This window comes from Corvus hawaiiensis, chromosome 1 (genome assembly GCF_020740725.1).
Source record: "Corvus hawaiiensis isolate bCorHaw1 chromosome 1, bCorHaw1.pri.cur, whole genome shotgun sequence".
Lineage (NCBI taxonomy): Eukaryota > Metazoa > Chordata > Aves > Passeriformes > Corvidae > Corvus > Corvus hawaiiensis.
The window spans coordinates 93,373,332-93,385,368 of record NC_063213.1 but is presented as its reverse complement, the minus strand read 5'-3'; the positions used below and the strand labels follow the sequence as shown (position 1 = coordinate 93,385,368).

General features: G+C 71.0%; 1 protein-coding gene across 1 annotated transcript; it reads right to left on the bottom strand.

Moving 5' to 3' along the window:
• Nucleotides 1–3,258: 3,258 nt before the first annotated feature.
• On the bottom strand, nt 3,259–11,313 carry ITGA2B (integrin subunit alpha 2b). The gene is made up of 30 exons (XM_048314218.1): nt 11,017–11,313; nt 10,811–10,941; nt 10,634–10,731; nt 10,386–10,551; nt 10,268–10,317; nt 9,899–9,944; nt 9,582–9,707; nt 9,458–9,505; nt 9,156–9,199; nt 8,988–9,047; nt 8,785–8,837; nt 8,443–8,651; nt 8,151–8,333; nt 8,007–8,052; nt 7,804–7,908; nt 7,634–7,689; nt 7,405–7,556; nt 7,090–7,203; nt 6,293–6,363; nt 6,070–6,217; nt 5,573–5,665; nt 5,410–5,489; nt 5,237–5,317; nt 5,064–5,166; nt 4,812–4,964; nt 4,618–4,728; nt 4,323–4,436; nt 4,004–4,111; nt 3,806–3,928; nt 3,259–3,481 (listed from the first exon to the last, which is right to left on the bottom strand). Exons 1-30 carry the CDS (start codon nt 11,160–11,162, stop codon nt 3,374–3,376), a joined length of 3,126 nt encoding a protein of 1,041 aa, XP_048170175.1. The 5' UTR covers nt 11,163–11,313; the 3' UTR covers nt 3,259–3,373.
• Between the last annotated feature and the right edge of the window lie 724 nt (nt 11,314–12,037).

Here is a 12,037-nt window from a genome sequence, read left to right as displayed (position 1 = left end):
ACCCTGTACCCCCTCGAGGGGGCTCCTGGCCCCAGGGTGCCGTGCCCACCCGGGTGGGTGCACCCAGTCCCTCACTGCCAACCCCTCCACCAGAGGCCACCCCCAGGGTGCTGTTCACCCCTGTCCCAAGGTCAGGGACCTTGGGGATGTCTCCACCCCAGCAGCTCCCACCGGCAGCAGAGGGAGAGATCCCCCCCGGATCCCCTCCGCCAGTCCCCGCTTCAGGACAGGGGAGGGCCCGGCTCGAGGGAGGGGGGGACCCTAAACCCCCGTGTGCCCCCGGCCCCCCCGAGCCAGCGCCATCCTGCGCATGATCCGCAGCCCTTGGCAGCTGTCCCGGCTCCGGCGCCGTCACCCAGGCAACGACCTCCTTCATCCCGCGCCCCGGGGCTCCCGCCCGGCCCCCCGCAGCCCCGGAACCCCCCCACTCCACCGGGCACCCACCCCGCCCCGGCCCCGGCCCAGATGTGGCAATGGGCGAGGGGGGGAAATTCGCAGCAGCTGCTTCAGCGATGCACAGGGGCGGGGGGTGGGTGTCAGGAATGGAGGGGCTGGGGGTGTCCCCCCGCATGGCCGGCACCCGCGGGCAGGAATGTCCCTGCGGCCACACGCCGGCCACCCGCAGCTGCCGGGGGACAGCTGGCACCAACGGCGACCCCGGCGTCCCCCGGAGAGAGGGAGCCATCCCCAGCACGGGGGCACAGGCACGGCCGTCCCCTTCCCCAGTCCCTGTCCCCCTACCGTCATCAAAGGTCCCCAGAGGGGGGTACGGCCACCGCGAAGCACGCTGCCCCCCCGCTGGCTCCCCAGTGCCTCCCCGTCTGACCCCACGGTCCCATGAGGCGGGGCGGGGAGTGCCAGGCCCTGGGGTGGCAGTGACGAGCCCTGTCATGTCTGTCACCCCGCGGGGATGGGGATGGGCAGGGGTGACGCCAGCGGGGAGCTGAGCCAGCACAGACAGGACGGGCCAGGGACCCCCCCTCACCCCACAGACCCCCTCGCTCGCCCGGGCACGTCTCACCCTGGCACACGGGCTCTGTCAGGAGGGTTTGGGGTGCAGGAGGGGGTCACAGGGAACCGCGGGGACCCCAGGGCCCACCCTGCCTGCCGGGTGCACCCCCGCCATCCTGCACCCCCGGGTGCTGCTCAAGGACCCCCCCATCATCATGCACCCCCTGGCCTGGGACCCCCACCCATTATCAGACACCCTCAAGCTCTGCTCAGGACCCCCACCCACCCTCCTGCACCCCCAAGCTCTGTCCATGATCCCCACCCAACTTCCTTCACTCCCTGGTTTGTGACCCCCACCCACCATCACCAGCCCTTGGCGCTGCCCGGGACCCACCCCCCCACCCTGTACCGCAAGGTCTGGGACCACCCCCACACTCTCGTCCCCCCCCAGCTCTGTCCGTGACCCCCACTCACCCAGCTGCACCCCCTGGCACTGCCCAGGCCCCCCACCCACCACCCTCTGCTCGCCGGTGGCCAGAACCGCCCGGGGAGGGGGAGCCAGACGGACAGACGGGGGTGCGGCCGGACAGACAGAGCCGGGGACGGACGGAGGATGGACAAGGGGGGTGGACGGGGGGAATGGAAGGCGGGCGCGGGCGCGGTGGGGGGCGGGTGGGCAGGGATGGAGGTGTCGGAGCCGGGGGGGCCGGGGAATGTCGGGTCCGGGGGACCCGGGTGGCCGGGAGGGGATGGGGGTGTCGGGACCGGGGGGATTCGGGGCGGGGGGTGGGCGGGGATGGGGGTGTGGGGGCCGGGGGGTGCCGGGGAGCGTCGGGGCGGGGGTCGGGCGGGGGCTGGTGCTGCCGAGGGGGTGTCGGGGCCAGAGAATGCCGGGGGGAAGTCGTGGCGGGGGTCGGGCGGGGATGGGGGGGCCGGTGCTGGGCTCGATCGGGGGGGTGGTGCCGGGGGGGGGGGATCGGGTTCAAAGGATGCCGGAGGGATGTCGGTGCGGGGCTCGGGCGGGGATGGGGAGTGGGGGCGTTGGTCGGGCTGGGGTGGTGTGGGGCAGGGGGGTGGGGGCCAAGGGATGCCGGGGGGATGTGGGCGCGGGGATCGGGCGGGGAGGGCGGCGGGGGGTGTTGCCGGCGGCGCCCCCCGCCCCGCACACAAAGGCCGCTCTCACCGTGCGCTCCCGGCTCCGCCGCGCCCCGCGCCCGCCGCCCGCCCGCGGCCGCCAGCAGCAGCAGCACCGGCAGCGGCGGCAGCGGCGGCAGGAGGCGGCGGGGCCGCATGGTGGCTCCGCGCCGTTACCCCGCCATGCCCGGCCCGCCCGGCCCGTCCGCCCGCCCGCCGCGGGGACCGGGCTCCACCTGCCGGAGCCGCCGGGCACGGCCGCCCAGTGCCCACCCCCGGAGCGGCACCGCCCCGGCACCGGGACCACCCCCGGCACCGCCCCGAGACCCCCAGACCCACCCCCGGTACCGCCCCAGACCCCCGGCACCGCCCCCTGCACTGCCCTGGGAGGGAGGGCCGGGACCCATCGCCGGTACCGCAACTGCCTCCGCAGCCCCTCCCCGGGACCGCTGCGGGACCTGGACCGGGACTCGGTACCGGCATCGGCATCCCGGGACTGACCCTGGTATTGGCAGCGGCATCTCAGGACCCGCCCCCGACATCGGCACCGACCCCCGGATCCACCTCTGACACTGCCTCGAGCCCCGGCACTGCCCCCGGTACCGATCCCGACCCCTGTACCCACCCCCGGTACCACCCCGGGACCAGGACCGGGACCCGCACTGCGGGACTCACTCCGATACTCGCACCGGCAGCCTCGCACTGCCCGCGGTACCGCACAGGCCTCCCGGGACCCATTCCCGGCTCCGCTCCAAGCCCCGGGACAAGGACATGGTACCGGCACCGGCATCCCCGGACTGACCCAGTACCGGCACCAGCACCCCAGGACCCACTCCCGGTACTTCCTTGAGTCTCACTGTCGACCCCCGGTACCGCAGCGGCATTTCGGGACTGGCCCTTGGCACTGCCCCGACCCCCCGGACTCATCCTCGGGACTGACCCCAGTACCGTGACCCACCCACGGTACCAGCACCAGCCCCGGTACGGATTCCAAAGCGCTGCACAAGCCCCCAGGACTGACCCCGGCACCAACCCCCACCGCCCTCCCGGGGCACCCCACAAGGGCACACGGGGGTCCCCAAAAGCCTCCCTGCCCCCCTGCTGCGCCGTGTCCCCTGCGGGACCCCCCCGGTGCGGGTCCGGGGGGGCACAACCACATCGCCATGGGCAGCACCCGAGGGCCAGGCGGGGATTTATTGTCCGGGGGGAGCAGAGGGGGGGCTGGGGTCCCATGGGCACTCGGAGGGGCTGCGCGGGGGTGGGGCACAGGGGGACCCCGGGGACACCGCTAGTCCTGGGCATCCCCCGGCTCCTGGGCGTCCCCCGGCTCCTGGGCCTGGACGGGCTCCTGCGTGTCCCCCTCGGTGGGCGGGCGCGTCCTCTTGAAGAAACCCGTCTGGAAGGGGACACGGTGACAGTCGGACCCCGGGGGACCCCGCGGCACCAACCCCGGGGATCCCACAGCATCAGCCCCCCAGAGGTGCCACAGAGACCCCATGACAGCTCCTGAGGGACCCCCTGGCACCAGCCTCTGGGGACCCCACGGTGTCACCCGCCTGGGACCTCACGGCATCACCTGTGCTGCTGTCCCCCCATCCTGCCCCACATCCCCCGCCCCCAGCACTATGTCCCATGTTTCATGGTCCCTCTGGTGTCGGTGAGGCCCCACAACCATGGTGGATGTCACCAGCGTCCCCAGTGTCCCCCTGGGCCCACTCACCTTCCACATGAGGAGGACGAGGAGGGTGAGGAGCAGGAGCCCGGCCAGGACCCCCAGCACCACCCACCACACTGGCACAGGGCCCTCGCCCCCGGGGCTGGCACGCACCACGTGGGTGTCGGTCTGCAGAGGGACAGGTGGGTGACACCGCTGCCACCACGGCCTGTCCCTGTGTCCCCACACCCACGCCAGTCCTACCTCGGCCTTGCCAGTGGGCAGGACCCGGGGCTGGACGCGGTAGGGCATGGCCGAGGTGTTGAACCACGCTTGTGACTGGATGCAGAACTGCGTCAGGAGGTGCTCCCGCTAGGGACGGACGAGGTGACACACGAGGGACACATGGGGACACATGGGAACCTGGCGTCAGGGGTGCTGGGAGCTAACAGGGCACCCATGACCCCACACATGGTATCCCCAGGGTGCTCTCTGGGGACCACCATGCAGGAAGGGCCATGGCAGGGATGCCCTGTGGCCACAGTGCCACCCCAACCCCTCTGCCCCCAGGAGGGGACAGTACCTGCTGCAGGGTGTCCATCCAGAGCAGGGCGTGGACGCTGACCAGTGCCCGCTGGTCCTTGCCCAGGCTGGGCACGTGGCAGGTGATGTCCACGCACGTGGCATTGTCACAGTCCTGAGGGACAGCGGTGGGTGCTGGGGGTGCTGGGGGGCCCCCAGCCCCGGGGACACTCCCAGCCCTGTACCCACCATGGGCTGCAGTCCCCAGGGTCACCCAAGGGATGCGGTCCCCCGCCCTGGCACCCCCCAGCCCCGCACCCATCACAGCCCGCAGCTCCCCGGGGTCACCCGCTCACCACACGGACGAGGTCCCCCAGGCCGGCTCCCGGGGGCGGCTCCGCCTCCCGGCGCTCCCGCTGGTGGGTGCCGTTCCCGGGCGCTGCGGCGGTCGGGCGGGGGATCTCCAGCTGGAAGGGGACACAGAGGTGGAACCCACTGCCCTGACTCGCCCCAGCGCCCGCGGGTGGGCAGCGGCCCCCGCAGCCCCTACCTGGGCGGGGTTGAGGGCGGGGTGGTGGGAGCAGTTCATGCCCCCCTCGGTGCCCAGCTCCAGCAGGTAGAGCAGGACGTGGTCGCCCAGCTGGTGGGGGACGGCGAGGCTCAGGGTGACCCCGCTGACGGTGCCGGGACCTTTGTTGTGGAGCTGCAGGAGGACGGTGGGGTGATGCCCAGCGCAGGGGGTGACGTCGGGGAGGGGACAGAGGAGGACATCCCCTGAGCACCCGCGGGTGCAGTGTCCCACCTCATAGACGTGCTCCACCTTGATGCCGTGGTCCTCGAGCCGCCGACTGCCCTCCACCCGGTGCCAGCTCGTGGGCAGCACCGTGGTGGCAGGCAGGGAGGTGCTGGTGGGAGAGGAGGGTCAGTGTCCCGCTCTGTCCCCCCCATTGTCCCCATGTCCCCCCAGACCCTCACCCTCGCAGCTCCATCTCTGCCTCTGCCTCCACGGGCACTGTCACCGTCACCGACGCGTTGCTGGGGCTGGGGCTGTTCTTGCTGTGGGGACACAGAGACATGAGGGATGGACTCTGAGTTTGGGCACCGTGTCCCAGCAGTGGGTGGGGGGCAGGGGGACAGCAGGGCGTCACCTCCGCAGCTGGAGGTGGAAGGTGATGGCGTCCCCCATGTCCTCCAGCCCGGACACGCTCAGCTCCAAGTCCACGGTGATCTGGGGGACAGCACAGGAGAGGGGCAGGTGGGTGACCAGCCCCAATGGGTGACGGGCACAGCAGGGACCCCCTGTCTCCTTACCTGGGCTCCCGCTTTCATGGGGTTGCCCAACTCACAGAGTACCACACGGGTCCCATTCTCCTTCTTGGGGTTGCAGCTGAGCTTCTCCTGCCCCTGTGGGGTGGGGACATGGGACAGGGACACATCATGGACCCCCCCATGAGCCAACCACCCTGGGGACCTGCACGAGCTGAGGGCAGGGCTTGAGCCCCACACTCCAGACACCCCTGAACGCCCATCACCAGTGGGCACGCCATGGAGGGTGATGGCCACCAAGGGCAGGACATGAGCCCCCCAGCCCAGGGTCCCTGGGCACCCATCCCCACCAGGCGCAGCCATGGAAGATGATGGAGATGGAGGATACAGTGTAAGCCCCCCGATGTGGGTCACCCCCTGTGCTGGGCATCCCCCAGCACCCATCACCACTGGGCACCCCCAAAAACGGTGATGGCTACCAAGGACAGGACATGACCCCTCCCTCCCCCCATCACCCCCGTTACCCCCCACTCGACACCCACCGGGATGGTGCTGCGGGCAGCCTGGTAGTGGGTGCCGGGGGGCAGCTGCACCCTCAGCTCGGCCTCGAAGGCGCCTTCGCCCGTGTTGGTGGCGTTGGCGCGCAGGGAGAGCGCGGCCTCCGCCCCGATCAGCAGGCGTTGGCTGGGGCTGGGGACAGGGGGACAAGGCTCAGCACCCCGAGGAGACACCGAGCACTCCCTCACCCCCCCCCGCGGTGCTCACGTGTCAGCGGCCAGGTGGAGGTCGGGGACACAGAGGTTGTCATCGCCACAGTCCTCCAGGATGATGTGGGTCTGGGAGGGGACAGGGAGGGGACAGGGAATCCCCCATCCAGGGTGAGGTGCGGGAGGGGGAGTCATTGGGGACAGCAGGGGACACGGGGGGACATCCTGGGGAGGGATTGGGTTGGTCGGGGGACCAGAGGGGACATCCCAGAGGGAAGATTTGGGACAGGACAGGGTAGAGAGGGGACGTTCCAGGGAGAGACTGGGGATGGTGGAGCGGAGGGAGGTGACGTCTCCGGGAGGGAAGAATGGGGACAGCAGAGGGGACATCCAGGGGACGACTGGGGACACACCAAGGAGGGAGCAGGGACAGCAGGGGGAGATCCTGGGGAGGGATTGGGGATGGCAGAGGGGACATTCTCGGGGTGGGAATGGGGACGGTGCTGGGTACCGAAGGGATATCCCAGGGGACTGCAGATTGGGGACTGCAGGGTGAGCACAGAGGGCAGAACAGGAGGGATATGCCAGGGAGTGGCAGGGACAGTGGGGGGGCACATTCCAGGGGGAATGAGGAACAGTGGGGGGGTAGGAGCCACATCCCGGTGGAAACTGGGGACAGTGGGGGGGACAGGGGCAATGTCCCAGGGGGATGTTGGGGACACTGGTACAGGCTGGGAACCCCAGAGCTGAGCACACCCGGGCTGGGGGTACCCACACGTGCCCTGGCTCAGCCGTGGGGATGAGCCCACCCCGTGTCACCATGGTGACGTCCCCCCACAGCCACGTCCCCCCTACCTGTGCCTGCACCAGGGTGTCCCCGTAGAGCACCAGCCCCGGGGCCTCTCTGGGCAGCGTCAGGGCCACGCTCAGGGCCACCGGGCTCAGCTTGTCCTTGAACTCGGCCTTGTCCTGGGGACATCCGTGGGCAGAGCACTCTGGAGGGCATCCCGTGCCCACCCCACCCTAGGGCCCCCACCCATCACTGTCCCCATCCCTGTTACCCACCCTTCTGGGACACGGGGACACCGTTATCCCCAATCCCTGTCCCCATCCTGGCTGGGGATGCCACATCCCCTTTCCTGTCCCCCACCCTCTGCCCTGTGCCCGTACCCGCAGGTAGGCGGTGAGGTTGCTGCACACAGGGGGTGTCCCCGGTGCCACCACCAGCTGTTCCTGCCAGGACGATTGGTGTCCCTGCAGCAGCAGGACCCTGCGCGACGACCGGGGCTTCAGCCGGTCCAGCTGCAGCTCGGCCTCCAGGTCTGGTGGGGAATGGGAGGGTGACACTGGTGACACCCCCGCAGTGCCCGTGTGCCCCCCGGGTGACACTGGCACTCACCGATGCTCTGAGGGATGCGCTGGCCCGTCACGCTGACACAAAACACCACGTGGAAGCTGCGGGTGGACAACACCAACAGGTGCTCAGGGACCTGTCCCATCCCCACGGTGGGGTCCCCATGGTCCCCACAGTGGGGTCCCCATAGTGTTCCCGCGGCAGTGCCCCCTCACCAGCTGACACGGACACTGGAGCCGGGCAGGACACAGTCAAGGACCTCAGGGTTCAGCCCGTCGGGGACACTCAGCTGGGTCTGGGCCACCACCACAGGTAGTCCCCTGGGGCACGGGGATATTGCTGAGGTGCCAGGGGACCCAGCAGGGGACCCAGCAGGGGACCCAGCAGGACACGGGCCACCGCAGGGACGGGCACTCACTGGTACACGGCCACCTTGGCCGCCCCGTAAGCCCCCACGAGCAGATCTGCAGGGACAAGCGGAGGGTCGGCGCCGGGGTGGTGACACCGGGGTGGCAGGGCGGTGGCAGGGCGGTGGCAGAGCGGTGTCGTGCCAGGGCTGTACCCGCGTAGCCGTTGCCGTCCAGGTCGGTGGCACCACGCAGGGCGAAGCCGAAGGCGGCGGGGCCATGGAAGGGGCTGTTGAGGCGCTGCGTGGGCACCGGCGCCAGCCCCTCGCTCTGCCCGCGGAAGATGAAGACCTGCCCGCTGCCACTGTCACCCCCCTGCGGGGCACCCACGGCCACGTCTGGGGACAGAAGGGACGTGAGCGCCCGCCCAGGCTGTTCTGCCTCAGTTTCCCCAAGGCGCGGCACCGGGGGTGGCACGGCCCCCGCCCCACCCCGCCGCGGTGTTACCGCCGAAGCCGTCCTTGTCCAGGTCCCCGAGGCTGGCGATGGCGGCGGCGAAGCGGCCGTAGGGGTGGGTGCCCGTCAGGGTCTGGGGGGGCCCAGCGAGGGGCTGCTGTCCCCGCCCCAGGTAGAGGTAGAGGCGCCCCAGTTCGCTGCGCTGCCCGTCGGGGCGCCGGGCCATGTACAGGGGGGCACCCACCAGCAGGTCGTCCCGCCTGTGCCCGGCGCGGGGTCAGGGTCAGGGTCCCCAGATTTGGGGGCCGGGGGCACCCAGCGGTGTGCCAGGCACGCGGCAGCACCCCTGGGTGTCCCCATGGAGGGGGGGGGGGGGACTGTCCCTACTCTCACCCGTCCCCATCGACATCGGCCACTGCCACCGTGTGCCCGAAGTACGAAGCCACCTGGAAAGGGTCCGGGTAGAGGGTGCCACCGGGGGGTGCCAGGGTCCCCCCCCAGGTCGGGGGAGCTGGGGGAGCAAGGGGGTGCTGGGATGGGGGGCAGGAGTGCTGTGGAGCACCGGGGGTGCTGGGGGTGGCACAGGGCAGGGGTACCTGCTGGCTGGCGATGCCTCGCAGCCAGCGCAGAGTGTCCCCCGCAGAGAAGATCTCCACCTGTCCAGGGCAGTGTCAGACGCCAGCCCCAGCCCGGGGTGACACATGGTGGCGTCCCCTGGTGTCCCCTCGGCCAGGCACCGGCACCGGGCACTCCGCAGCACTCACCTCACCCCTCGTGTTGCTCTTGTTGGGGACCCCCACCACGTACTCTGCGAGGGATGAGAGCCCTGAGTGCTCCCCCCCCCCACACTGGGACATTGAGGGGAGCACGGGGACACCCCCGGCACTGGGGTGGGCACAGGGATACCCCTGGTGCGACATGGGGGCATGAGGGCACAGAGATGGATGGGACCCCTGTCCTGGCACAACCTCTGTGCAGCCCCCTCGGGAAGGGAAGCAGGGTCACTCTGGAGCCCTGGGATGCCCCAGGCCCACCAACCCCTGTCCCCTGCACCCCCCAGCCCTACCTTTGGTTTTGGGGTTGCCATCAAACTCGCCCACAGCCACCGAGTACCCTGCAGGGAGATGGGCACTGATGACCCCGGGAGCAGGAGCTGGCAGTGGGGCAGGGTGCCCGTGCCCCCTGCTCACCCCGGTACCCGTCCTCGTAGTCGCTGGACACCGGCGCCGTGGGGCGCCCGGGGCTCCCCGGCCACAGCAGGGACGTGCCGAGGAAGCGCCTGAGGATCTTGTCCAGCTCCACCGAGTATACGAGCCCTGGGGGACACCGCGGGGGGAGCACCGGCAGTGCCGGGGCACCCGCTGCCACGCGCCCTGGGCTGCCAGTGCCACTGCGGGTGGCACTTACGGGGTACCCCATCCGGGGTGCTCTCCTCCCGCCGTGCCCACTCAAAGGGAGCAGCCCGGGAACACCAGCCGGGGTGGCAACGCCGGCGGGAAGGACTCACCCGAGAAGTAGTACCCGCCGGGGGCACCCAGCACCAGCGTCCCGTCCTGAGGGAGGAGCTGGCTCAGCATCACCCCGGGGCACCCTGGCATCTCCCCCAGGCATCCTCACCCAAGTATCCCCCACCCAAGCATCCCCCCCACTCCTAGGATCTCTCCTCCTGGAATTCCCACTCCAGCATCCCCCATCTCAGCATCCCCACCCCAACGTCCCCCACCGTTACACCCAGGTACCATCCTGGCCACACCCTCTGCATCTCTATCAGCACCCCATGGGCATCCCGGGGGGCACCCCGGCCACGCAGCCCCCTGACCCCCCCCAAGGTTCCCGAGTCCCCCAAGTCCCCCGAGCCCCTCAGGTCCCCTCTCACCGGGGTGACAGCGGCGCTGAAGCCGATCTCGCAGTAGCGCTTGTCGTGCACTGAGGGCACAGGGCAGCGTCAGACCGACGCCGGCTTGGGGCACCCCCCGCCCCCGATCCCCGCTCACCGTAGTTCGTCTGGCGGTAGGTGCCGGCCATGATCCGGTCGCGGCAGGGCGAGTACCACACCGCGCGCCGCTGCCCCGGGCTGTGCACGAAGCAGGCGCCCGTCGGGGTGCGGAACGCCTCGTGCTGCCCCTCCATCGCGTTCCAGTGCTGCAGCGGGGCACAGACCTGGGCACGGCGGTGGGACAGGCTGGGTGCCCACCCCGCCGCCACCCAAGGCTGCCCACATCCCCCCCCCGGATGCACTCACCACCAGTTTCCCGTCCCAGCTGGTGACGGACGCTCCCAGCCACTGGTGCGACTTGTAGGTGTGGAGCTCCAAGGTGCCCTGGCTCTCGATCTCGTCCCCTGGGGGAGCGGGAGAAGGGGAATGTGCGGAGCTGGCACCCCCCCGGCGCCCACCCCCCGCCCCACGGCGCCCACTCACCCGTAGTGTCGATGGGGAGGGGGTGGCAGGGGGTCTTGTTGGGGGGCCAGGAGCAGAGGAAGACGGCGCCGGGCTGAGCCACTCCGGGCTGGGAGGTGTTGGCACGGGGGGCCCCCACCGCCACGGTGGGCCTGGGGAGGCAGAGCGGGTGTCAGGGTCGGGGGGCGGGTGCCGTGCCCGACCTCGACACCCCGGTGCCTCTCTACCTTCCCCCGCTCATGTGGAAATCCAGGGCGAAGCCGAAGTAGCTGCCGGGGGGTCCATCGAAGGTGGTGGGGGGGTCCTGGAGAAGCCCCAGGGTGGGGGGCAGGCGCAGCCCCCCGAGGAGCAGCAGCACCCGCAGCAGCCCCATCGTCGCCCCAAAATGTGGCCACAGCCCCGGCACAGCCCGTCCCGGGGCGTCCCTGGCTTATCTCGGGGGACGCAGCTGGGGACGGGGCCAGCGGGAACGGGGAACACAGGAAGGACCCCCCCGGAGGCACATCCGCTCCTGCAGGGAGCCAGAGAGGTGCGGGGGAGATGGATGGGAGCAGGGCGGGGGACAGGAGGTGGCAGTGCCACCGGAAGACACGGTGACAGGCTGGGGACACGGCCACAGCAGCCTGAGCCTACCGCCCGCCGGGGCCGCACCCAGCCCGCCGCGGGGTGCCGGTCTTAGGGTGGCTATTTTGGGATGTCCATCTTGGGGTGGCTATTTCGGGGTGCGGGCAGTCCCTACCAGCGGAAATGCGGCGAGGACGGGGGAGGACAGCAGGGCACAGGGCCCCTCCATCGCCCTCGATATCCCCTCCGCAGCCGGATGGAGCTGACAGCACCGAGCCCGCCAGCGCTGGGCATCACCCCCACACTGTGTCCCCTTCCCCGGGGCAGGGACACCCCAAAACCCTGCCAGGGGAGAGGGGGGCCGGCAGCACCAGCGCTGTGCAGGGCTCTGGCAAGGGACGAGGGGCACGGTAGGGACAGCCCACAGCCAAATGAGCGAGGCGTGTCCCTGTCCCCGCGGAACAGCCGGGGCCCCGCAGCCAAGCCAGGCCTGCGGCAGCCGCGGGGACTCAGCCCTGCCCGGACAGCGCCGGCAGCCCCCGAACGCCCCTGCAGAATTAATTTAAACTCTATTAATTAAGGACTCTCGGGCAGCTCCTCGTGCCAACCCAGAGCCGGGGGCCGGGAGAGGCCCCGGAGCATCTCCCCGGGAGCCAGCCCGTGTGAAAAGCAGCTTTCCTCCTC

Coding starts and splice junctions, on each gene's coding strand:
- ITGA2B (XM_048314218.1), bottom strand. CDS start 11,162: ATGGGGCTGCTGCGGGTGCTGCTGCTCCTCGGGGGGCTGCGCCTGCCC. Junction 9,048..9,155: donor AGAGCAACACGAGGGGTGAG/GTGAGTGCTGCG, acceptor TGCCCTGGACAG/GTGGAGATCTTCTCTGCGGG. Junction 6,364..7,089: donor ACACCCTGGTGCAGGCACAG/GTAGGGGGGACG, acceptor GTCCCCTCCCAG/ACCCACATCATCCTGGAGGA.